Source organism: Lygodium microphyllum, chromosome 12 (assembly GCF_053477565.2).
Source record: "Lygodium microphyllum isolate KBCC chromosome 12, Lygodium_microphyllum_v1.1.10, whole genome shotgun sequence".
Classification (NCBI taxonomy): Eukaryota; Viridiplantae; Streptophyta; class Polypodiopsida; order Schizaeales; family Lygodiaceae; genus Lygodium; species Lygodium microphyllum.
In genome coordinates, this window is record NC_141146.1 from 67,439,365 (window position 1) to 67,466,584 (window position 27,220).

General features: G+C 45.4%; 1 protein-coding gene across 2 annotated transcripts in view; it reads left to right on the forward strand.

The window, feature by feature from the left end:
* The first annotated feature begins 397 nt into the window (after window positions 1-397).
* LOC148027870 (E3 ubiquitin-protein ligase UPL5-like) overlaps window positions 398-27,220 on the forward strand; it is a 99,452-nt gene continuing 72,629 nt past the window's right edge. Inside the window, exons 1-2 of one of the 2 annotated variants that reach the window (XM_087689574.1) lie at window positions 398-626; window positions 752-3,414. In XM_087689574.1, coding sequence (XP_087545700.1) covers window positions 996-3,414 — 2,419 coding nt within the window. In that variant the 5' untranslated portion in view covers window positions 398-626; window positions 752-995. Of the gene's footprint in view, window positions 3,415-27,220 lie in introns of both variants that reach the window. The other variant, XM_087689573.1, reaches the window with a different exon arrangement.

The following is a 27,220-nucleotide window of genomic DNA, read 5'->3' on the forward strand; positions in this document are numbered from 1 at the left end:
ACGCGGATGGCGGGGCCCGTCGGGGAAACCTTTTCCCAGGCGATGCACTTGCGTGGAATATAACACTTGTTTATCATACAATTCATAAGCTAAAATGATCAATCTATACTATCTATACTTACTATCTATACTTACTAATCATTGCAGATTAACGAGCCTGTGATTGCTAAATTGCTAATAAAGATTTTTTAATTAGTTAAAAAGCGATATTTCTTTGCAGGAAGAGTAGATTAATAATGGAAACAGAAAAGCGAGGCTTTAGCAGTCTTATTGCTACTAGACATATATTTAATTCATGAAAAGGCGATATGTATTTGCAGGAAAAGAAGAGAATAATCGAAACATAAAAGCGAGGAAAGGAGGAAATAATAAAAAAAACAAAAGTAAACATTAGGGAGAGGCTTAAGCCTTCTTCTTTGTCATCCATCTCCGTCTCTCTCTTCATTTTGTTCTGCGTTTGCAGGTCGCAACAGATCGAAACCCTAGAATTGCTTCCTGGACCTCGGGTTTTTCCATTGCCATCTCCCTTTCTTGCTTTTTCCTGGTCAAGCTTTCGTCTTTTCCATGCTTTGCACAACTATTTGTGCTGCTTCTTGTGGAGGTGGTGTTGCATCGTCCCTTGAAAGGCAGCCTCCTCCTCCTTCTCCTCCTGCTCTTTCCGATCGTCCTTTTCCTTTCTGCGTTTGCTCCTTCTGTTTTTCTTCTTCCCTCATAGCCAATTATTTCAGCTTTTCCTGCCTTCGGTCTGCAGATATCTGCAGCAAATTCATTGTCAACGGAGCTTCCCTCGACATCAACGGTCCCTGCCCGACCTGCCTGAGCGATCCAAGGCGCTGCTAAATCGGGTCTTATGTAGTCCATCTGATGTTGAAAGATTCTGTATGATCAGTCTCTATGGCTGCAATGTAATGAGGAGCTCCGCCAGCTTTACAGGTAGTGGCAAGTTGTCAATGGTATCCCTTGTTCCAGTCTCCTGAAATAAAAGAGGAGTTAAGATGGATGCAAGAGAAGGTGAGGATGACGTCAGCGGATGTGGCGACCTTTCTCCGACTGTTAGCACATTCTTGTTTACGGCTGAAGAAAGATCAGGGGATAGAGGACAAGAACACTGCCAGCAATCCTTAGTGTTCTTGAGGACAATTTTGAACAAAAGAAAGCTGGAGGAGCTTGAACTTGGTGCAAGAGACTCGTTAGGTTCAGGAGTTCCTCATGTCCGTCCCAGGCGTGAGCCAAGGGAGGAAATGCAGGAGGATGTTAGATTGAAATATTTATCAGACTGTGTTATGAATGTACAGTTAGACAGGATCAGTTCAGAGCCTGCTGCGAATGTTCAGTGCAAGCCTATGGAAGATGCGGACCCAGTGAATGTTCAGCTTTCTTTGAATGAATACATTGAAGATGGGAAACCAGTCTCAATGGAGGAAGTGGAGCTGCTCAGTGATCAGCAAGCTGAACTAACGATTAACATGCAGCCAAATGCATCAGCAAAAGAGGACATTGAGCGTTTAGATGTCTTGGATGTCTCAAATGGTGATCTGCTTATGCATGAAAGCTTTAGGTTCAGCTGTCCACAGGAGGAAGATTGTGATCAGAATAGCGAGTCCTTCAGCAACAGACATGTACTTTCAGGTGACTGCAGTGACACTAGTGCATCTTTCGTTGGTATGAGCAGTGCTTTACCCAGCCAAGGAATCGGAATCCCTTGTTGCAGAACTCTTGAGGCTTTGAACGAGACCTCTCAGACAAAGGTCCAGTTCTCTCAGACGAAGGTGCAGTTCTTTGTCAGGACCTTCCTTGATGGAAGGACAATTGTGCTACATGCAAATACAGATGATACAGTTGAATCAATCCACAGGCAGATTTTTTTAAGAACAGGGCTTCCTGTCTCAGAGCAGAGACTTATTTATTTTGGACGGCAGCTGCAGCAGGATCAGACACTGAAGGAGTGCCAAGTGTGTAATGATGCAACATTACACCTGGTGGCAAGAATGCTGAGCACTCCACTGCATAAGTCCTGGCAAGTTGTCAGTGATTTGGTGGCGACACTTCATCTTGCTTTGGCGATGAGAGTAGATGCTGGAACATTGGAGACGCTGCAGGATAAAATCCGAATTCTTGTCAAAGAATTTCTGAATATGGCAGCAGTTTCTCTCCCTGTTTCAGACCATATTCAGATTTTCCAACTTGCAGGGGCACCTTCTGCACTGGTCATCCAGCTTCTTTCACCTGTTGAAAGCAATCAGGACTGTGCAGAGGAAGCGATCAGGCTTTTTCTTGCTGCTACCGATGATCTCTTACCAGCAGATATTCACTACTACTGTGCTCCTGTCCTTTTAGACTTCTGCAAACTGCTTGCTAGAAGCGCGCCAAGCCATTCGCTCTATCCGACTTGTCGGAATGCCCTTGCCATGATATCAGATTTCATTGGTGTTGCTCATTCAAGCACATACTTCAATGGTGCAAAGGCAGAAACCATTGTTCATGACTTTGCTCCATTTTTAGACGAGCTTGCCTCAGGGCTTGCTTCAACCTTAAGAACTACAGCAACAACATTGTGTAATGTACCTTTGATTCCCTGTTTAAGTGCAAGAGAAGCACATGATTTTGCTGCTTTTGTAACACCTTTATGCAAAGCAATGGAGGCCTGCAGAAATACCGAGGCATCATGCACTTCTCAACATTCAACCAGCTCATTCTGTGCTAGTTTTCACTGCTGGGAGGAGGCAAATAGCAGAGTACTTGGGGCTCTGCGAAGAAAGGATTTCACAGGGAATGATGTTGAGGGAATGCTTGACGAGGTTGATAAGAAAGGTGGAGAAATTGGGTCCTATACCTGGCTCTACACAGTTTTCCAGGGACTGCTTTTTGAGATTGATTGCTGCTTAGAGCGTATTGAGGGAGAAATGCTTATGCCACGTGACTTACCCTTTGGTCTAAATTCGGTACTTGTTGTGCTTAAGGGATTACACACAATCGCTGAGCTTTATGAAGGCTGTATGGAAACTTTGCTTACAATACTTAGTTCGCGGTGTAGAGCCTTGAATGGGCTGATTCAGCAATCAGGGTGGCAAAATGATCATTTCTGGTTACTGGAACACAAGTTCTTACTAGAGTTTGAATCAATAAAGAGGGTTGTTTTAGGGATGCTCCCAGAGCCACAAGATGATTTTGAAGAAAGACAAGAAATCTCAGTTCACCGGGATCAGTTGCTCTCTGACTCTTTTTGTAAGTTCGAAGAAGCAAGGCTTGATACCCTGCAGGTAGGCCTCACAGTGGAATTTGCAGCAGAGGAAGGAACTGGGCCAGGTGTTCTTCGGGAATGGTTCTGTCTGATATGCAGGGAAATATTCAACCCTCAAAATGCCTTATTTCTGTCCTGTCCAGATGATTGCCGGAGATTTTATCCCAACCCTGGTAAGTGCTTTGTGTCATTCACTGTCTGTGCTTACTTTGTTGTATATAAAGGATCAGTGCTGTAGGGTTAGCATCTGTCCAGTGTCTTAAAATGTAAATCATGTATTAAGATTGTTAAAAAGCTTCGAAGCTATTTCATGGTTAAGGAAATTCTCGTTTAGTATCTTTCTACCAAGTGCAAACTTGCCGCTGTCTAAGCAGCTGCTTCTCGTCTCGCATCTCCTTGTGCTTCCTAAATTTTCAACACCAGGTCATCCTGCCACAGAAACAGCCTTTACAAAGCACACCAAAATGTAGGATTTTGTGTGCCTAGGTGTTCCAATATAGAGACAAGGATTCATGCTAAGCCTTGTGAGATAGGTTGTACATGTAGATATGTTATAAACGTTTTGTTAACACAAAGCAACATTTCATTTTGTTTGTTGTCAATCTCTTATTTGCTTCAGCTCTTATTACTCAATTTCCATGAATAGCTTATTTTGAAGTATCCTTATGAGCTTCCTTAAGCATTGAAAAACTTGACATTTGATGCAAAGAAAGTTCTTGATGTAGACTGCCAGTTGATGTTAGCAAAGTACATATCCTGGGTGACAGAGTTTACTGTTAGAGTGCATTTCACTTTTGTTGCAAGTACCATCTAGGTATATGTCTCGTCTCTTGATTATGTATATGCTCTTGATGAACCTCATGTAGAACATTTTGTTGAATATTCAGATCAGCCATAGGTTGAAATTTTGCATTATTTAATGGAGCAACTGGCTGAACATTTTGTTCAATTAGTGAAGCTCTAGCTGTATTACCAAAAGAAATAGGCAGCAACCTTTCAAACACATCGTTTGCAGCTTGATATGTGTCATAACCAGCAAGAGATAGTTCTGATTTTTCATCAAAAATCACATGTCTACTGATAAAAACTTTCTTGGAAATAGGATCGTACAATGTGTATCCTTTGCTTTCACTACTATGCCCCACAAATATACACAACCTTATTGTCTAACTTTTTTCTCAATACTTTGGAAATATGAGTGTATGCAAGACACCCAAAAGTACGAAAGTGACCAATTGAAAGTTTATGGTTGTTCCAAGTTGTTAGTAGTCAGAGACCTTGTCCAGGTGCAGTCGGACTGCCACGTGGCAGTCCGACCTGTCTTGTCAGTCGGCTGCATTTAATGCAGCCGACAGGTCTTTTTCTTGCTCCCAGTTTTTGGCTATTTATAGCCGAGTTTTTCAGCAGTCTCCCGCACTTTTCTGCTCGCAGATTACAGACTGGTGGCACGCGCAGATTCCGTATCTGTTCGCAGATTTCAGACAGGAGACAGTGCAGACTGCAGCGGACTTCGAGGTGAACAGCAGGTTGCATCGTCGAGGTGGAGACACGCAGTCCAGCGCACTGTGCCCGTGTATATATCTGCATATCTTTGTATAGAGCACACTTTATACAGTAGATCGTCATCTTCCACTGTCTCTTTCTCTCTCTTCTCTCTCTGCGTTCTCTCTCTCAGTCCTACGCTTCCGCACCGTTGCACTCTGACATGGTATCGGAGCAGTGTTAGAGGGCTGACTGAGCCAGAACCAACCTGAAGAGGAGTTTCTATCGCGACACAAGGTTGCGTTTTCAGCGTTTGAGGGCAGGCAGGAGGGCTGCGCCTCAGAACAAGGCTGAAGCGAACGTGGGCGTGTAGGAAAGGAGTCCAGGTGGTGGATTTGCTGTTGTTTGACGAGGAGAAAGTTTGAGTTTTCAGCTTTCAAGTGCAGGTTTTGCTTTTTCATCGCCCCCGGCGGGTGAAGAAGTTTCAGGACGCGAAAGAGCCCTAGCATGCTGAGTTTTCACAGTCAGAGGGGGCTGCTTTTGCGTTTGTGAAGGCATTACAGGTGAAGATGTCTATAGAGATTGACTTGGAGTTCCAGACAATTATGGACCGGAAGGTGCCTGTCTTACCGGCTCTTCCCGCATATCAGAAGCTCGATGGCGACAATTACCGCATCTGGCGCGTCATGATGTTGGCCATCCTTGAGTCCTATGATTTGACGGAGCTTGTACAGGAGGAGATCGACCGGCCCTCGGTAAGAGATGAGTCCAAACTCTCTTCTGATGCTCGTGTGGAGTTGGCCAAGGCTCAGTCTCATTGGGACAAACTGAATGCTAGGATTCGTTCCTTTCTTTTTTTGTCTTGTACTACAGCCGTGATAGCTCACATCGAGCGCTTGACGGTGGCTCGGGAGATATGGCTGGAGCTTGATCAGATGTATAACTGGATGACCCTAATGAAGCGGGTTTCTTTGGAGGTTGAGATGCGGACCTTGTCTGTGAACAAGTCTTCTTCGTTGCGGGAGCACATCAACAAGCTTAGACAGCTTTAGATGCAGGTTCAAAATGCGGGGAAGTCGATTTCCTCTGAAGACATGGCGATCACACTCTTATCCCAGTTACCGCCACGATTCGGTACTTTCTACTCCGCTCTTATTGCTTCGGGGCGAGAGTCCACTCTTCGGTGGGAAGAGTTGGTTCCTATGGTCTTGGACCAAGAGGAACAACTAAAGGGACAGAATGCTTCCAAATCGGAGGCACTGACAGGTTAAGCCTCTCAAAAGAAGGGGAGGGACCAAAAGAAGAAGAAGGGGGATAACAAGTCAAAGAAGGACAAGGACAAGGACAAAGAATCCACATGCCATATTTGTGGAAAGACTGGCCATTGGAAGAAGGATTGGCCTGACAAAGACAAGAAGGACACCAACAAGAAGGACACAAAGGATTCTGGAGCGGTGGCTGCAACCTCATCAGTTGCATTTCTTCATCTAGCTGTCATTGAGGACTCTACACCGAATGCTTCTGATGCTGCGATGACGGCTCCCCAGGCTCGAGAGTGGATCGTTGACAGTGGTGCCTCCTGGCACATGACTTCTTCATCAAATGGTGTTGCCTAGTTGCGACCCTCGCGTGGGCAGATTCTCATTGGAGATAGCTCTTCAGTGTCTATTGCAGGACGGGGTAAGATGCAGCTTATTCCAGATGGACGTGGTGGTAAACATACCTTAGAGGTCTTGCATGTACCAGGTTTAGGGTATCATCTACTGTCAGTTCATAAGATTTGCTCCCTTGGACTTTTGGTGGAGTTTGACAGTGATTCGGTGCGAGTCCTATCATCCGGATATGAGGAGAACGGCATCTATAAATTGAAGTCTTCCACCGCCCTCTCTACTCTTCTTCTTACCTCTCAGACATAGTCAGAGTTATGGCATGCTCGGTTTGGTCACCTCAACTATGATTATCTTCGGAGGGTGTCACGTGGACAGCTTGCTCGAGGGTTGCCAGATATAGTGGTGAGCCAGCAGCCATGCGTCTCCTGCATTCATGGGAAGCAGCATAGGGATGCCATTCCCCATAAAGCTTCGCGGCGGTCTACTTCACCGATAGAGCTTGTATCTACGGATCTTTGTGGCCCTATGAGGAACGAGTCCTTGCGAGGGAGCTCGTACTTCATGCTGATCGTAGATTACTACAATAGGATGACATGGGCCTATTTCTTGGCATTGAAGTCAGAAGCTTTCTCCCACTTCAAAGATTGGCTTCTCTTTGAGGAGAACCGATCAGGCCGGAGATTGAAGACCTTGCGATCCGACAAGGGTGGTGAATTTGTTTCTAATGAGTTTGCTCGTTTTTGTGCAGATAAAGGTATTCACCAGGAGTTTGCTAATACCAACACTCCTCAAGAAAATGACATTCTTGAACGGAAAAACCGAAGCGTGATCAAGATGGCGTACACCATGATGGAGCACAGACAGATACCTCAGTTTCTGTGGGCCGAGGCTGTGGCTACTGCAGTCCACATCCTTAATCGATCCCCCACTTCGGCCGTTGATGGGATGACACCTTTTGAGGCTTACTTTGGGACTAAGCCCGATGTTTCTTATTTTAGGGTCTTTGGGTGTGATGCCTATATTCACATTCCCAAGGCTCATCGTGATAAATTTGAAGCAGCCTCCCAAAGACAGGTATTTGTTGGCTACAGCTCCCAGTTCCAAGGCTATCGATTGTATGATCCTCTTAAGCGGGATGTGTACACTAGTCGAGATGTGCGGTTTGTGGAGGTTTCGGTCATATCAACGGGTGAGGAGCATCCCGTTCTTGGAGATCCAGGGGAGAGTTGGGCTCTTGCTACAGTTCCTTTGGAGCCCGTGCCTTTTGATTCTGATTCTGTTTCTGACACAGAGTCTACTGTTCTACCGGTCACCCCCGAGGAGTTACCACCGGTAGATATTCCAAAGTCTTCAGCTGATGGAGAGCAACGAGGGGAGGTCCGGCCTTCTCCTCGTTGGGCCCGTGACACACTCCGTGATTCAGTGATCGAGGGGGTTCCTGAGGAGTGGGGATCGCAGGATGGTCCACGGCGGTCACGGAGGCACCAGGCACATTCTACGGAGCTTGTTTGCTCTAACTATTGTTTGATGACCCGTGTTATGTAGGATCGAGAGCCCACCTCCGTGAAGGAGGCTTTACAGTCCGCACCATGGAAGAAAGCTATGGAAGCCGAGTTGGAGGCTATTGAGAGGAATGACACTTGGTCACTTGTGCCACGCCCCCCGAATAAGAAGGTGATTGGCGTCAAATGGGTCTTCAAGACCAAGTACCTTAGCGATGGTTCTTTGGACAAGCACAAGGCTCGCCTTGTTGCTAAAGGTTTTGCACAGTGCTCAGGGATTGATTGTCATGATACTTTTGCCCCCACTGCTTGTATGGCGACTATTCGAGCTGTTCTTGCCTTGGCTGGCCATAGGCGATGGCCTGTCTATCAGTTGGATGTGAAGTCGGCCTTCCTCAATGGTGATTTGAAGGAGGAGATCTATGTCGAGCAGCCTCCGGCTTTGGATCTTCAGATGGGAAAGTCTACAGGTTGAAGAAGGCCTTGTATGGTCTCAAGCAGGCTCCGCGTGCATGGAACGAGAAGATTGATTCGTTCCTTCAGTCACAGTTGGGATATCGGCAGCTTTATGTTCACACTTCCGCGGATGGTTGTGTGCTTTTTGTGTTGTATGTTGATGATTTGATTGTCACAGGTGATCATGCACAGAAGGTTCGAGAGACGAAGTCAGCTTTACATCGGACGTTCGAGATGACGGACTTGGGTCTACTCCATTTCTTTTTGGGCCATGAGATTATCAGTCTCAGAGGGGGATCTTCATCTCTCAGCAGAGATATGTACAGGAGCTCTTGGTTTCTTTTGCGATGGGGACCCTTTCTACTCCTATGGATCCGAGCTAGAAGGCCACTTCCCATTCCGCTTCCGCCTATGGTGGATGCTTCCCGCTATCGTCAGTTGATTGGATCATTGATTTGGCTCCTCAACACTCGTGTTGATCTTTGTTTTGCTATTGGGCTCTTGGCAGGGTTCATGAGTGACCCTCAGATGGTGCATTGGCAGGCTGCTCAGCGGATACTTCGGTATTTGAGGGGGACGTCTGATTTAGGGATTCATTACCCCGCAGGGACAGATGGTTCAGATCTTGTACTTGCAGGTTGGAGCGACTCGGATTGGGCCGGTGATGTGGACCATAGGCGGTCTACTACAGGTTACTGTTTTACCTTGGGTGTAGGTGTTATCTCATGGAGTAGCAAGAAGCAGCCCACGGTAGCCCTTTCGTCTAGTGAGGCGGAGTATCGGGTCGCGTCTTCCACCACATGTGAGGCTGTGTGGCTTCGGAGATTGTTGGAGGAGCTTGGTTGCCCCCAGACTCGTCCTACTTTGTTGCAATGTGACAATGAGAGTTGCATTGCCTTGGCACGGAATCCTGTTTTTCATGCCCGGACGAAGCACATAGAGATCCAGTACCACTTCATCAGAGAGAAGCTTCTGGATGAGACCTTCACTGTGGAGTAATGCAAGACGGAGGACAATCTTGTAGATTTGTTTACGAAGGCACTTCCCCAGGCTCTACTTCGGAGACATTCCAGATTCCTCAGGCTTCTGCCCCGCCTAGGCTCTGAGAGGGGGTGTTAGCAGTCAGAGGCCCTGTCCAAGTGCAGTCGGACAGTTTCTATCCAGGTGGAGTCGGACTTCACAGTCGGACTGCCGCGTGGCAGTTCAACCTGTCCTGTCAGTTGGCTGCATTTAATGTAGCCGACAGGTCTTTTTCTGGCACCCAGTTTCTGGCTATTTATAGCCGAGTTTTTCAACAATCTTCCGCACTTTTCTGCTCGCAGATTACAGACTGGTGGCACGCGCAGATTCCGTCTCTGTTCGCAGATTTCAGACAGGAGACAGTGCAGACTGCAGCGGACTTCGAGGTGAACAGCAGGTTGCATCGTCGAGGTGGAGACACGCAGTCCAGCGCACTGCGCCCGTGTATATATCTGCATATCTTTGTATACAGCACACTTTATACAGCAGATCTTCATCTTCCACTGTCTCTCTCTCTCTCTTCTCTCTCTGCGTTCTCTCTCTCTCTCTCAGTCCTACGCTTCCGCACCGCTGCACTCTGACACAAGCCTCAAAAGCCGTTATATTTTTCAATGCCTTAGTAGGTCACCTATTCAAAATGTGACAAGCACATATAACTGCTTCCATCCAAAATCGATGTGGCAATTTTTTAAGCTTTCGGCATACATTTGGCCATCTCCATGAGTGATCGATTCTTCCTTTCTGCAACCCCATTCTACTGTGGAGCATATACAATAGTATATTAATGTACAATGCCTTTTTGCTTCAAAAAATTATTCAGTCCCCCCTCCCCCCCCCTCCTTAAGTTGGAACGAAGAGTTTTAATTTGACAGTCATTTTAATTTTCCACAGGTATAGTAAAAGCCAAAATTATATCATACATGTTTGACTTTTTCACCAACGAATAAACGTGACAGAAATGAGTAAATTCATCAATGAAGGTGACGATGTAATAACATCCACCCAATGACTTTGTCTGTATGGGTCCACATACATTTGAATGTATAATTTGCAACCTGACCATAGCTCTAAAAGCAACATTACGAGGGAAAGAAAACCGATGCATTTTTTCCACAGTGCATCTCTCACAAATATGCTCAGGAGGTCTCTCCAAGAGAGGTAAGCCGTCCAGCATCTGAGTACGTTGCTAAGCATCAAATTGCCATAGTTTATATGCTCCATGCGAGTATGCTATAACTATGCCTGTGATATGGCAAGAGTAATAGTAGATGCCAAATAAACTGACTGATCAACCAAATAAGCATCTAACTCATAAAGTCCATGACATTATATGCCAATGAGTACCAAAGTCAAGAATTCCTTATCCTTGTCCATGCATTTATCATCATCAATATGACTTGTATTCCACATTTTGCTAAAGAAGAAATGAATAACAAATTCTTCTTTATATCCTTGGCACATATAAAGCGAAGAGCCATCAATGGCTTTCAAGACAATTGCTTCAATACCTCTAACAAGATAAGATGCATTGTTGGCACTTTGCACTGATTTGCCAAGAGGGGCTGCAACAATAGAGGTAAACAAATTCGTGCGTAATGTAGTGTGCTTAGAAGCACCACTGTTAAAGAACTAAGTGCTGGCATCCGCTGTAGAGTTGAATGCTCTATTTGCCCTAGAAGAATCATAACTGCAAGTATAAAAACAATAGTCACGGTCAATGATAAACAATGCGGACTTTGTAGCAGTAGCAGTAGAAGGTGCATCTGAAACAGACATCCTAGACTCCCTTTTCTCCTTGGCAATGCGTTTCTTGCATTCTATGATGTAATGGCCTAGCTTTTTACAGTAATGGCACTTGCCCTTCTTGGCTTGTATTCCCCCCTTGCTTCTTGTTGTTCTGTGAAGTTCTTGAACTTCCAAAACTTTGTGAAGCATTCTTCGATTGATTGCCCTTGCCCTTTTGTCTTGCCATAAAAGCTTGATTAGAAGCTACAACATCCATCCCATTATTCTTCCTTGTTTGCTATTCTTCTAGCAACAAGCTAACCAACTAAAGAAAGGTAAGTGGTTATGTAGAAATTCACATTGTAAGATTCAATGCCGTATGAAAGGCCAAATAAGAAGGTGTCAAAGAATTCAAGGTCGTAGAGATCGTTTGAGTATTAGAATAATACTCATCTACATTCATCAACTGCTTTAAAGTCTTGAATTTAATTAAGGTGATCTTGCATAGCATCACATTCTTCCATCTTCACATTTTCAAGCTACTTCTTCAAAAAAGAAATGCAAGTATCATTTTTTCCAACAAACACATGCTCAAGTGTAAGCTTGCTACTCATGAAGTAGCAATAGACTGGACATGTGGGATTATAGACTGCTGAATTGCCAATGCAGTAAGTGACAATGCTTTGGAATCCCTAGTGTCCGAAGCCTTCTGTGCAGCTATTCTTTGGGTGGTGGCTGAACGAGAGCTTGCCTCTAACCATGGCCTCCTTGTGGAGGAGTTGCAACGGCCATATCGCGAGGGCAAATTTCTTCTCCACTGACATAGTCCCAAAGATTTTTTGCAACAAGCACATTCTTCATCATCAAGGACCACAAAGCATAGTTGTTGCCATCCAATCTATCCTATTATGAAACATAAGTGACGACATCACTCTGTTATTGATTGGCCATGATAAATGTCACTCTTCCAAATGCACAAGAGCGATAACAAAAGCTGGCCTAACCTGGAAATCTACAAATTACCAGAAATTACAGCAAATGCCAGGCTGTAATGTACTAAATTTGTCACATTTGACCACTACTATCTCAATGTGCTGAAAATTTTTCAGATTTCAGCAAGCAACATGCTGCCAAATGCAAAAACAGGGCTCAACATCACTAAAAACACAAAAGCCCCAAAATTTGATCGTCCAAGGTGCAAGATTTCAATCAATTTTGGATTGAAACTTCAATACATGTGCCAATGTCTGCCAAACATACAAAAGCCCCAAATTTCCTAACCCAAATTTCAACAAATTTCTGCAATTTGTGCACTAAAGCACCCGCTGAAGTAGAAATTGACCTTTCCCTACAAAAGCCCTTTGCTTTGGCTTTGATATTCTGAAAAAAAAAATTAAATATACATGTGGCAGTTGAGGACGAGACAACTGAATGCTGATGTGGCAGTTGGAGCTGTCGGGCTGCTCACAGGCAGGTGGAAGTAGTGGCAGGATTGGCGGCACAGCTTGGCAGTTGGCGGCGATAGGGCAGGTTGGTGGTGGCGATGGGGCAGGGTGGTGGGCAAATTGCAGGTGGCACAGTTTGTTGGTGGTTGGAGGCGGATGAGTTGCGGGTGGTGGCGCTGTAGGTAGGATTGCCGAGATTGGCGGGCAGTGTGAGCTGCAGAGTGGCCGCTTGTCAGGCGTTGGGCACCACTGGCTGGGGTGGCTGGTCATTGGAGTAGGCGGATTGGCTGGGCGTGGGAGTTGCAAGTCAGTAGAGAGGTGGCTACTGGTTGGGACAAGGAGTGGCTGCTTCAGTAGCTGGCGGACAGGGCGAAGCTTCGGCAGCTTTGCTGGATTAACCTTGTACTCTGATACCACTTGTTGGTTTGGAGATGGCAACAATCAGCTCAGATCAGCTTGAGAGTGTGCAGAGAGAGAGAGAGAGAGAGAGAGAGAGAGAGAGAGAGAGAGAGAGAGAGAGAGAGAGTGGATTTACGAAAGAGAGAGTGAGAGTGGTCACTGCTCAACGCTTGATTAGTTGGGAAGTGTGTAACTCAAAGTACAAAGTATAACCCTTAGACTTTAGGGTTGTGTGAGTGGCTTAAGGTGCTTCACACATGAAAGTGTGTAATGTGTGGTAAGTGATTGAACTATGTAACATAAATACACAAAAAAAGAATAATGTGATTGGAGGGAAAAACCTCTTACGTGGAGTAAAAAGTGCCCCAGTGTCCTATGTGTAGATAACCGACACTCGTGTGAGCGTAGGTGTGAGTGAAACTCAACACTACAAACTATGTTTCAGGTGGGCTGGCCCTTACATTAGTTGCATTGCCTCTAGTCTGTGCTGCTGCCTTCATCTCTTCCCTTGCTGAAATTTGTGTTTATGCTGCTGGTCACTTTATTCAATGTTACTGCCATTGCTAGAGCGGTGGCTTCTTTCGGACAGGAAGCTCCTAAGGATTGTGCTCTCTCTTTCTCTCTCACACACACAGACACACACGCACACACATTGTCCTTTAGACTTGATGTATTCTTTGACATCCCTTAGCTTGGAGGTTTGCATTTCACTCCCTTCATAGATTCTTCATAGGTGCTACTGCTCGATCAGCCAAGATGGTGACGTAATCTTTGAGCTTTGATCAACATCATTGACTTGACTCTACTTACCTCAGTATTGGTCCTAGAGAATTGGCCAATGAGGCTCAGTGCATTGTACCAAGCTGATTCATTCAGTATGGTTTGATATTTTTAATTCATGACTTCATTCTTCCTTTGTGTTTTTGAGTTTTATGCTGAGTTTATGCGTACATACTTTTTGTTTTTCCTTGCAAACCCTATTGCTTCACAATACATCCATTTGCCATGAGAGAGAGAGAGAGAGAGAGAGAGAGAGAGAGAGAGAGAGAGAGAGAGAGAGAGAGAGAGAACCCATTGGGGGTGGATGTACGGCCAAAGGAACTACTGGAGTGGATTTCACAAAAACTGGCGGTGAAGTTTATGTATTGGAAGTCGCAAGCGTGGCCATTCTATGTCCGGCTCTAAGTGGCTCAGACAATTATGTTGCCAATGCTAACGTATTTCCTGCCATTGTTGCCGTGGACGCCTACTACTTTGAAGGCTCTCACTCTTCCCATTCGTTTCATGCTATGGAAGAAGGATTCACTGCAGGCAGGTATTTCGTGGATTTCATGGTCACATACATGTATCCCTAAACGCATGGGTGGTGGAGCTATTTTGGATGCAGAAACTCATATGCTGGCTCTTCGTTGGTCTCTTTTTCGTGCCATGTGTGTGGATCATCACCCGTGGACCATTATAGCCCGTTATTTTCTTGAGGACAGTGGGCTACGCCATGGTAATACACGACTTTGGGCCTCTTGGTGGCATGTCCTTAATGCTGACTCTCGATTCTCCAGTCCCTCTTCCTCTCTGTTACTGCACTTGGTCGGCTCTTGGAAAGTGGTGCTCCAAAAGGCCCGTTGGTATCCAGTGGGGGACCGCTTGCAGACTAATTCCTTTAAGCTGGAATTGTTGGCAGTATCGAGATTACTTTCATGGGAAGACAAACATCAGCTCCGACCGAGATTTAACCGCATGGCCCGTTTAGGTGTGACTTCGATTGCGGATGCTACCCTTGCCACTCGCAATGTCCTCGCATCGTTTCGGACTGCTAGGAGACTTTTTAGGATCCCGTGCGGATATCGTGGTTTATGGGAACAGCTTTTGTCGGAGCTTCAGGGTAGGCAACCCTTTCCTGCCCTGGCTGTGGATCGCGTCCTTGGCAGGACTGGGACCTTGTAGGCCGGTTGAGTCTGGAAAATGCCTCTACTAATCAGGTGTATCTTCTTCTCATTCAAGATCACCAATGACTGGGTGTGAAAGCTAATACTGTTTGGGGACTGCGGAAATCGCAGGCATGGTGGAAGGCAACGGTTATGGAGGGCTGGCTGAATAGGGCACCTTTCAAATGCAAGGTCTTTCTTTGGCGGGTAATGATTGGTGGTCTTCCTCTTGCCTCAGCCCTTTCCAAGCGTAGAATCTCGAATGGCAATCGTTTCTTCTGTACCACTACTGCGGAATCGGCCCGACATCGATTTCTTTCTTGCCCGCTCACCAAGAATATCTAGTCACTCTTGTCGTAAATCTGGTGCGCAGTGGTGGGGTCCTCGCTAACTCCTTTCGATTGGGTTTTTGTGCGCCCAAAGTACCCCACACCGCCACAGTTACATATGAAGATCTTGTTTCACTTTTTCAAATACTGGGGATGCTGGCACATTTGGACCACGCGCAATGCTTTTCTCTTTGATTCGGCCTCTAATGTACCGAGACACATTGCCAGGCTTAAAGGGCTCTTGCATTGGCAGATAGATCTCATCCGACACTCGGACTTGCTCCCTCGGGAGGATTTGCTTCCCTGGCATATGGCAATTGCCTCTGGGTCGTTGCCATGATTGGTGTAACCTTTTTGGTGGATTAGTACGGGGATTTCCCACACGTTGGCCTAGGGCCCTCATGTCTCTTGTAATCATGTACTCATGTAATCTTGTACCTTTTTTTCGTAATTAATACAATTACCTTTTACGAGAGAGAGAGAGAGAGAGAGAGAGAGAGAGAGAGAGAGAGAGAGAGAGAGAGAGAGAGAGAGAGAGAGATTAACGTCTACAAAAAGGCCAAGAAGTGTCACTTCTAAAATTCCAGGGAATTTTCAATGTCCTAAAATGACTGATATCTAATGCTATAACTATTTAAATGAAAAATAAATAGTGAACAATACATAGCTGATGAGTACAAAATGATCTCTAAGTTCGATACAATGTGGAACTGCCTAGGAAGCACTCTCATCTTAGGATCTCTCTCATGGGTCTATCTAGTGTCGAGAGGTTGAAGCGGCAAGGTAGGGTCCACTTGTGACGGTGTAGTATCCTCTGTATTTGCAAATGATGCCTTTTGCGAGGTTGTGGACAAGTGGGACGTGGACGGTGGGCTTTGTATCTCTCTGTAGCTGTGTCTAAGGTGGTTCCTTGTGGTGGGGCCATCGGTTGGACCAAGGAGGGCTCTGTGGTGGAGGGAGCAGTTGATGTTCTACAGAACTCTGAGTATATGGTGTGTGGCTCCATGTCTTTGTTGCTAGGTCCGTAAGAGATCTTTGTGGTGGTGTGCTCCAGCAAGAAGAGCCTGAGACATCTCTGATCCAGGAAATTCGTAACCTTGGATAGTAGCCCAAATCCCTCTTTGAACAAGCCATGAAAGCGCCCTTGGATCTCATAGTACATCGAGCATCCACATAAGTAGTACTCCTCTGTCTCTGGCTTGAGTTGACAAAGCTAGCAAATCCTATCCTCTAGAGGAAGGGAGTCTGTGTTGCATCTATTTGTCTCAATCTAGAGACAACAAAGCCGTAAGGGGATATGTGTAGAAGATGCTTCAAGTAGAAAGCCATCTTTGTCCCCGAATCCTCAGTAGATATTACCCATGTTTTGGCTTTGTGTATTTGAATAATGTGCATCCTAATGATGTGGTTCAGCTCCTCTCGACTGAGCTCCAAGTGGGGGCAATCCAAGTTGTACTGTAGTGGCGGGAGGTAATCCATGCGTAATCCATGTAACTGTAGCCATGCCACTGTCTGAGCATACTAGTGCTTAGTATCCCCCCGTAATACTAGTTGTCTAGATAACTCTAGTGCGAGCTCCCGGCAAGGTCCAAAGTGTATGTAGGAAAGTCATTGTTTGAAAGAGGGCCTTTGTCACTAGAGGTGGTGCTCCCATCTTTGCTCTGATAATCTTATGTGGTACAAAGGGCGAGCTTCAAACCATTGTGAAATAATGAGTACTATATATATATATATATATATATATATATATATATATATATATATATAGAGAGAGAGAGAGAGAGAGAGAGAGAGAGAGAGAGAGAGAGAGAGAGAGAGAGAGAGGATGTGAAATTTTATTGCTTTGCTTAGCATTTGATTAAAAGTTAATCAAATGTGTAAATGTGACTTGCGACCTGGAGATATCAGTTGGCAAAAGTTGTAATAAGTTATGCTTGTAGGCACTAGGCGGTACCCGATGTCAGATTTGGGCATAGACGAATTTATTGGCCACTATTATCAGTGGTGACATCATAGACTAGTAATTAATTAGTTAGTTAATACTAGCTTAACGGTCAATAGCTACTCAAGGAAACTTGGGAGACAAATTGGGCTAGCCAATTTAATTATTGGTTGGTGAAATTAAATTTTTGAGTACTAGAATAATTGAAAATTAATATTTTAAAAATTAATTTAATAAGCTGGATAATGGGATTAGAAGGTTGCTACTTGGCAAAACTTGCCCGTGTAAGTGGGAAAGACGTTTTTGAGGTTGGGAAAGAGAGAGAAGAGGGTCATTTTAGCCTTGTGCAAGCTTAGATAGATAGAGAGAGAGAGAGAGAGAGAGAGAGAGAGAGAGAGAGAGAGAGAGAGAGAGAAGGTTGCCTTGCTGCTATAATAGTAAACATGCCACTTCTAGCTGGTAGGAGATTCTCTAAGAGCTGTAGACATGCCTACAAGAGTTTACATCAGTAGCTAACAACAGATTTTGTCGTGATGAAAGTGTGAATTTCCTCTATTTTCAGCATTCTCTCTTATCCTTAGGAATTTTCAGCAAAATCAGCGATTGGAGGTTGAGGTTTTGACTAATCTCTGCTGTAAACCCTAATTTACAGCATAAATTAGTGTATCTTCAAAGGCCTTTGGGTAGTAAAAAGCTTCCAAAGGACAACCATTGTAGCCTAAAGACGCACCCAAGGTTGAGAATGAGCAAAAGTAAAATTTTCTTTGTCCTTTTATCCGCAAATATATGGTTAGCTAGAAGAGGCAAATTTTATAGTGCTTGATTTCTTGAGATGCTATATGTCTGAGCATAAGTCATAGTGGGAGCAATATTTGCCTTTGGTAGAGTTTGCATATAATACTACAGTGTATAGTTGCAGTGACAAAGCTTTATTTGAGGTTGTGGAAGGTGGCAAGAAAGTTTCCCCTATTTTGCTCACAAAGGACAAGATCTTTAAAGTTGATCAATATGTCGAAAACATGGATGCAACCTATGCAAAGGTCAAGTATGCTCTTCAAAGGTCTCAAGAGAAGTAAAAGAAGACAGTTGATCGTCATAGACGTGCTTTGCAGTTTGTAGGGGGTGATTATGTCTTGCTGCATTTTGAAAAGGCAAGGCTGAAAAAAATGAAAGGTAGAGAGAGATTGTATCCAAAACTGAGTAGGAGATACTATGAGCCCTTCTAGCCTCCTGGTGTTGGAGAGGATTAGCGATGTTGCTTATATCTCCATATAGGCAGATACACAATGCCATTTATGTAAGCTTGTTGAGGCCTTTTCACAGAGATGTGTGTAAGGGTGCATCTGTTGAAATTTAGCCACAGGTTGAGGAGTTGGATAATATTTTGGTAACCGAGCAAATTTTGGTATATAAAGAGAAAAAGATTAGAGATAAAGTTTTTGGAAGATATTTGGTGAGGTTCTAGAAGTGTTTAACAATTGATGCTAAGTGGATGGAAGAGGATGACTTGGCAGTCCATTCTCTGTTGTAGTAGCTTTACCTTGAAGCTTTTTAGTTAGGGCCGATTTTGGATCATACTTAGTTGGATTCAACAAAGCAAGGGTTCAAAGCATTGCTTGATGCTCAAGGGGAGGTAGGACTTCCACTTCTCTAGTGATGGATAACTTGTTGAGCTAAAATATGCATTACTTGCTAATTAGTCTCTTAAACAACCCCAAAACACACTAAAAATGCTCTTTTAGAGTAAAACCCTAAAACGGGGAGTGGTTCAGGAAAGTTTAGTGGAAACCCTAATTTTTGGGGCACCCTTCCATCTATAAATAGACAGGCTGCCCCCATTCAGCGATTATCCTTGTTTTGCAGGTTACACCAGCCCACTCACCCTCTGTTGCTGTTGTCGCCCAGTTTCCAACCTGCAGCCCGCCTCCATCCGCTGTCCAGCCATCATTGACTGCAGCCACATCATCTTCAGCCTGTCCATTGCTGTAGGTGGCAGCTCTCAATGGCTGGCGACTACTCCAAACTGTCCTAGACTGCTGTTCAGCCTGCTATCCATCATCTCCAGGGTCAGCCAGCCTGCGTTTTCAGTATTGCAGGCCCTGACACTCTCAGACACTGTTTCAGCTTGTTGTTTACAGCAGACTGTGCATAGTTTCCAGCCCCCGATCGGTGGTACATTGTTGCGTTTACCAGTTTCCAGCCTCCAGATTGCTGCGTTTTGGTGACCAGCCTGTTCCCATTCACTATTCAGCACTTCTACACTCGGTCTGGTGGTCACAGACTTGGGATCCGTCTTCAGTGGACGTCACACTCCGACATTGCTATGCCCTTGAGCACACTGTACACTCTTACATTCATTTACAGCATTCATTCATTTCAGAGATGTGTTCTCTCTCTCCCTTCTTCTGTTTGTGTTTGAGTTTTGAGTTTTGAGTTTTGCGTTTAGGGTTTGAGTTTTGAGTTTTGTGTTTAGGGTTTGAGTTTTGCCCTTTATGTCCATGTCTGTGTCTTTGTGTTTCTGTCGTGGTCGTACACTCTGTGTCTCCTCAGTGCAAACCCTAGTAGTCTTCTTAGCATGGTATCAGAGCCGGTGCTCTTGTAAAGAGTATCCTGCGGATATTTTTGAGAGCTAGTCTTTGTGCGAGGCACACAATACGACTCATAATCGAATCACAATGTCTCGGACACCTTCTTCTCCAGTTCCTATGATGTCTTATGAGACTTTTTCATCATTGGAGGCCTTGAGACGGCATTATGGACTCGGTGAGGAGGACGACACTCCACCTTCACCAGATTTCCCTAACATGACAGAGGACTTTGAGGAGTACTATCGCAACAAGTACGGTGATGTTTATACCTCTCCTACCAGTTTTGCTACCACATCCGGACCGGTTGGTGAGGCTGGACACCTCTCCGATCATGGAGAACATACTGTATTCGGAACGTCTGGCGATTCATCTTCATCATCTCAGCCAGGTCCAATGCCAGGTTTGTATAATTCTTTTGTGTTACATGAATCAAAGCCCTCGCCTGTTTCTTCTTTTAAGGTACAAGATTCGGATGGCTTTGCGTATGTGAACTTCAATAGAGGGGGCTCACGAATTAGACGAAATTCAAGTATATCTATAACTTCTGTTTCATTTGAGCATATCACACACACTTGTCACTTCCCTCACATCCCACCCTCTTCTATATCACACCTTGATCATCTCTCATCATCTTTTCAAAATCTTGGATTACACTCCATATCTGCTTCACACACCCTAGGGGTTGGATCTTCCATCTCCGCTCCTGGAAACTTTTTCTTCTCCACCCCATTCTCTACCTCTTTGCACCATGGTACTTCGTTAGGGTAATGCCATCCTTTAATACAATGCCTCTCACCTTTCAGCAAATGAGCACACCCATAACTCCTGGGTCGACTGTGATGGGCATCCCTCTCACTATCCCCAGCTTCACATCTCCCATGACCACTCATACGCAGGGGTTTCCATCCTCAGCTTATGGTGCGTCTTCACACTCTCCTTGGGTTACACCTACGCAGGGATTCCTGTTTGCTCCCTGTGTTTCCATCCCACCTCCTTGGGTTCCTCATGTGGCTACCATGCCCATACCTAGTCAGCCCATCCCTACCTATGGATCCACCTTGCACACTACCCTCATGCTTGGTGGGCACTGTGGGGCCCATTCCCAAGTGTACTCCACTCCTCCATCCTACCTCCACTACACTTTTTCACACTATTCATCTTCGAGCACTACCACTCCTGTTGCAATGGCCAAGAATGCCTTCACGGATAAGACACGTTTTAACGGGTCAAATTTCACTACTTGGTCGAATTTCATGCAACAAGTACTTGAGTCTCAGGGTCTTTGGGACCTCGTCATTGGTGTAGAGCCTATGCGGGACCCTCGACTAGCTCACCCTGACTACATCCGTCAATGGAGAATCCGCAATGCTACAGCCAATGTTGAGCTGATGCAGGGATTGCTTCCTGAGTTTCACTCTCAATTGGAGCACTTTCCGCTCGCGTCAGAGCGTTGGAGTCACCTTCTCGACCACTATGCGGCTTGTGATCGTACTCGCCGCATCAATCTCGACTTTGAGCTTCAAGAGTTCTCTCTTAAGGAAGGGGATGATCTGAAAGTCAAGCTGGTTGACTATAGGCGGTTAGTTGTTGAGTTCGCCACTACTGGCTCTCCAAAGTCAGATGGCGATCAGGTTACATTCTTCTTGAATAAGTTGCTTGCAAAATACTTCAATTTCATTCAACACATCATCTCCCAACCTCGATTGCCAACCTTCTACGAGTTTGAGTGCCAGTTCTTGCGTTACGCAAGGCTGCATGATCAAGTCCACAAGAAATCCTCATCACAGTCTTATTCAGAGCAGAGGGGGTTGGTTGCTTCTTCTTCGGGAGGGAAAATCACCAGTGGCAAGAACTCACTAAATGCGAAGGCAAGCCCATCAAAGGGTAACTCCTCTTCCTCCGATGGAACCAAAGAATCAAGACCTATCTGGCAGCAACTTCTTAAGAAAAACCGGTTTTGCACACACTGCCAGAGAGCAGGCCATGTGGATGAGGAGTGTCGCTCCAAGGCCCAAGATCTTTTACCTAAAAAGCAGATCACCTAAAAAGCCTTAGCAGATCGGTGCGACTTCATAGTCCAGTGGGGCTACTGTTAGCAGAGTATTTGTCAGCTCATGTGTGAGTTTGAGCTTGATCTGGGCTGGGCATTTTTATTCGGTATTTTAGGTATTTTTCTGGTGTGGCATTTTATGCCATTGGGGCATTTTATGCACCAGTCGGCCAGCATTAAATGCTGTCCGACCAGCATTATTGCTCCCCACTTTTTCAACCTATTTATACTCGGTGGCTCCTCCTCAGTCAGTCACTTCATTTCACCATCTACAGACTCTGTGGAGAGAGGAGCCAGTGCCAGTGCCCACGCAGCCAGTGACTCATTGTTGTATGCGACTGTCTCGTGTTCAGATATATGGATTCCATTTCCCGTGCATACATTTGAGTTCTCATCTGTATCGTATTCTTTTCTTTTCTCTTTTTGTCTTGTGTTTCAGCAGTTTATTTCAGCACATGTTTATGCTTCCACCGCTGCTCCACTTCTGACATGGTATCAGTTTTCAGGATTTGTGTTTCTGCTGTGTTTTCTTGCTGATTTCAAGACTGTTTAGTACCCTTGCTGATCTGACGATTGCTGTTGCAGACAGGCGACCTGTTTTGGGGCTGTTTTCAGCTTGCGTTTTTTGCAGTTTTGCCATCGCCTGCTGCCTCCGCACCCTCTGCTGCCTGCGTTTTTCATCTGCAGCTGCTGGCAACAGTTTTCTACCTGTTTTCTTGCAGTTTACAGCCTGCGGTTTTGCTGATTCAGCATCTCTCGTGGCTGGGTGACTGTTACTTCAGGCCGTTTTCTCTGTTTTTGGCAGTTTTTGATTGATTTTTTGACTTTCTGCAGCAGATTTTGTCTTCTATTGATCAGATTTTGGGTTATATTGCATGTGAACTCTCATTTTCTGCAGTCTGTGCTTGTGTTTTGGCTGTGTTTCCTCTTCCTGAAGACTTTGATGAGGATAACCATGAGACATCCTTGAGATTATAGGGGCGGCTTCCAGCACATTATGGAGGTGAGGCTTATGTAGCTTCAGAGAGGGGTAACGGGAAGGCGAAGTCGAAGGCCCAGTGTTACCACTGTGGCAAGAAGGGACATTTGCGGAAGGACTGCAAGAAGTTAGCGGCTTCCAGGAAGAAGGAGCAGAAGACGAAGTGGGATGCTGACTCTACCGATGAGTCCTCTCATTCATCAGACTCCGACTCCGATCCTCCGACCAAGGTGAAGTCCAAGGCGCAGAAGGGATCCTCTTCTTCGGATCGCGGGAAGGGCCATGTGGCCCCTTCCTCTGCTGCTTTCTAGTGGTGGTGATGAGGTCATCCCTCACGACTCTCTTGTGCCAGAGAGGGAGTGTGAGCGGGTGTTCAGATGGGGCAGCCGCGCCTCATCTATATTTTTATACAGGTGCACAGGTTCCAGCGAGGGACGTCCCTGATGCATCGACTTCAGTCTGACGGAATCAAATCCTGGAGCTGGGATTGACATCCAGGTTCATGATGAGCTGGTTATCTGACAGAGAGCGGGAGGCTTTCGTCTGGAGCTCCCATGAGGGGACACTTTGGCGGTCTGGCCAAAGGCGGGAATCCATGGTCACATATGTTCAGAGGCATTTTTGACAGGATGGTCTTGTATGCTCCTGCGAGACATTGGTGATGGACACAGAGACATTCTATGATCTTCTCTATTTTCAGGTGTTTGGTACGATCGACATCAACATCAGGTTCTCTCCGAGGCACCTTGGTGGTGGCTTGATCACCCACTGCTTGGGTATCCATGGTTCTACTTGGTGGTTCTATGTTGTATAGTTTCTGATCCCTTTTCATTGTATTGTATCAGATCACTCATGATCTGAGAGAGGGTGTTAGCAGAGTATTTGTCAGCTCATGTGTGAGTCTGAGCTTGATCTGGGCTGGGCATTTTTATTCGGTATTTTAGGTATTTTTCTGGTGTGGCATTTTATGCCATTGGGGCATTTTATGCACCAGTCGGCCAGCATTAAATGCTGTCCGACCAGCATTATTGCTCCCCACTTTTTCAACCTATTTATACTCAGTGGCTCCTCCTCAGTCAGTCACTTCATTTCACCATCTGCAGACTCTGTGGAGAGAGGAGCCAGTGCCAGTGCCCACGCAGCCAGTGACTCATTGTTGTATGCGACTGTCTCGTGTTCAGATATATGGATTCCATTTCCCGTGTATACATCTGAGTTCTCATCTGTATCGTATTCTTTTCTTTTCTCTTTTTGTCTTGTGTTTCAGCAGTTTATTTCAGCACATGTTTATGCTTCCACCGCTGCTCCACTTCTGACAGCTACACCTTCTGCTGTTGCCGCATCTGCTCCTCCAGCCCCCATAGCAACTACTGGACATGTGGCATCCGGGCAGTCTCAGCGGCCATCCTTCTCTACTCCTGAAGGATTGGTTGATTGGTCTGCAGGTTCCGATCGTGTTGCACTTCATGCATCTATCTCACCTTTCTTCCCACCTCGTCAGGCGTTCCCTTGGCAGAGCCTTGCTATTGGATTTACGTGATGGTGGCCACCTTCTTAGACTAGCATGTCTCTAGGTCCTTTCGGATACCCTAGGTCAGTCTAGCATTCATTTTTCGCACTCTTAGAGTCGGGTTCATAGGATTTTTATCGCTACATTTTAAGTCTTCCGCTGCACTTACTCACACACACATATACATTTGCATCTTTGCACTTGTTCCTTCAATTAGCTTTTCATTTTAGTTTATTTTGTTTTTGGAGCATCTCACTACTGACCTCTGTGATTGTATACTTTGATCTCCTTTGTAGGTTTTGTTTTTTAGTGTAGGGCTAACATGGAGATTTGCCCAGTTCTACCTAGGCTGGAGACTGGGGGTGTGCGCCGTTCCTTCATGGTTTCATCATCCTTGGAGTTTTGCTCTTCTTCTAGCATGGAGGCTTCCCCTCCCGAGGCGGATCGTGCAACATCTCTCTTGATGCTATCATGGCAGTGACTTTTACCTAGCTCTTCCAGCTAGGATGCTTCCTTCTTCTCTTCATTCCTTATGGTTCTCGACACCACACGAAGACTGACATCAAGCTCCTCTTTCTTCTTCAGCATCTACATCCAGGTTGAGAGGGGGTTCCTACCCTTCTTGGTATTCTACAGGCTTTAGCACTTTGTCTTCGACATCGGCTTCTTCCCCCTATTGTACCTTACCCTTTGCATTTCATGATTTCATTTTCTTTGTACTAGGGCGCTTGGGCAAGTGAACAATTTTCCCATGAGAGACACTGTCCAAGTGGCACGCGCTGCATGAGCATTCTTCAGCATGTAGCATACTTTGCATCTCATTGTGCAGAGCACCACTTGAGCGGATCTTAAGTTGTTTCCATCGGCGGTTGTTGTTACCGCACCACCATCCTTCTTTATCACATGGATATCTCATCACCTATTTTTCCTCGTCATTGATACCCTGAGTGGATGGGTTAGCTTGTACTGTTTTGTGATGTGTTGGGTGTATCCTTCCTACTCCCGTCTTTTGGGTCACTATTATTTAATCGGCCGTATCCCATAAAATTTACCACACTCATTCAAAAAAGAAAAGAAAGAAAGAAAAACAACACACAAAGCTCTATGTGATTCCATCCGCCTTTGTAGGACTTGGTAGGCCACTGGGCAGCCGACGTGTACCCTTTGTCCGATGCCCTGTTCTCTCTGGGGTGACTACTTGGATTTCCTTGGTACGATAACTATTGCCTTTGTAGTCTTGGTAGGCCACTGGGCAGTCGACGTGCACCCTTTGTCTGATGCCTTGGCTGCTTTGGGGTGGGACGCCTTGGGGTACATAAACATCACCATGGCTGGCCTAACCTTTCGGCTTAGTTTTGGGCTTGAGAGGGGGTGTTGAGCTAAAATATGCATTACTTGCTGATTAGCCTCTTAAACAACCCCAAAACACACTAAAAATGCTCTTTTAGAGTAAAACCCTAAAACGAGGAGCGGTTCTAGAGAGTTCAATGGAAACCCTAAAACGGGGAGCGGTTCAAGAAAGTTTAGTGGAAATTCTAATTTTTAGGGCACCCTTCCAGATCTATAAATAGATAGGCTGCCCCCATTCAGCGATCATCCTTGTTTTGCAGGTTACACCAGCCCACACACCCTCTGCTGCTGTTGGCGCCCAGTTTCTAGCCTGGAGCCCGCCTCCATCCGCTGTCCAGCCATCATTGACTGCAGCCACATCATCTTCAGCCTGTCCATTGCTGTAGGCGACAGCTCTCAGCTGCTAGTGACAGCTCCAAACTGTCCCAAACTGCTGTTCAGCTTGCTGTCCATCATCTCCAAGGTCAGCCAGCTTGTGTTTTCAGTATTGCAAGCCCTGACACTCTCAGACACTGTTTCAGTCAGACTGTGCATAGTTTCCAGCCCCTGATCGGTGGTACATTGCTGCGTTTACCAGTTTCCAGCCTCCAGACTGCTGCGTTTTGGTGACCAGCCTGCTGCCATTCACTATTCAGCACTCCTACACTCAGACTGGTGGTCACAGATGTGGGATCCATCTTCGGTGGATGTCACACTCCGACATTGCTTTGCCCTTGAGCACACTGTACACTCTTACATTCATTTACAACATTCATTCACTTCAGAGATGTGTTCTCTCTCTCCCTTCTTCTGTTTATGTTTGAGTTTTGAGTTTTGCGTTTAGGGTTTGAGTTTTACTCTCTGTGTCTGTGTCTGTGTCTGTGTGTTTCTGTCGTGGTCGTACGCTCTGTGTGTCCTCAGTGCAAACCCTAGCAGTCTTCTTAACATAACTCTCGTATATAGTGGATCTTGGATGTATTCAGCCTGCATCCAAGATATGGTGTTGATAATATGTTTGGGTAAGGCCACTATTTAGTGTGCTAGTCATGGCAGTTGGTATGCAGATGGGTATGGTTTTCACTGCAGCTCTAAAACTATACATTGTTGGGTGTAAAGACTCTTCGTTACTTTTGTGTGTATATTACTTTACACATGTGAACACACACCGACTTTACACATGTGAACACACACCTTGCGGTGTAAGTGTACTGTACCCTAAGTATAAATATATTCTTTTATTCTTTGTGTGTACCACATTGGTATATACCTATCCCTTGACTCTCAACTCTCACTCATTGCGCACTCAACTGCTGCACACATGCGAGTCTATTGCCGGCAGCGGGTCGAGTCAACAACGGGTGTCATGTTTGACAAGCGATAGGTGTAGGCCCCATGGATTGGCGATAATTGCCGGAACTGGCAAGCAGGCCTAGCAAACGACGCGCACAGGTTTATGACGAGTCTTGGTCAATGTCATGATAGGCTTTTTTTCCCCCTCTTTTTTATTATTTGGCAACTTTTCTTCCATTTCCTTTACCAAGTGTAACTAGCCTTCTTTTTGTGGATGGGTGGTAAATCCTTGATTACAACTTAATTACAGCAGAAAACAATTAATGCAAATTTGAAAATACAAATTTACCTATTGATCTTGAACAATGCACACCTGATTGGCCCCAAAATTGGTGCCC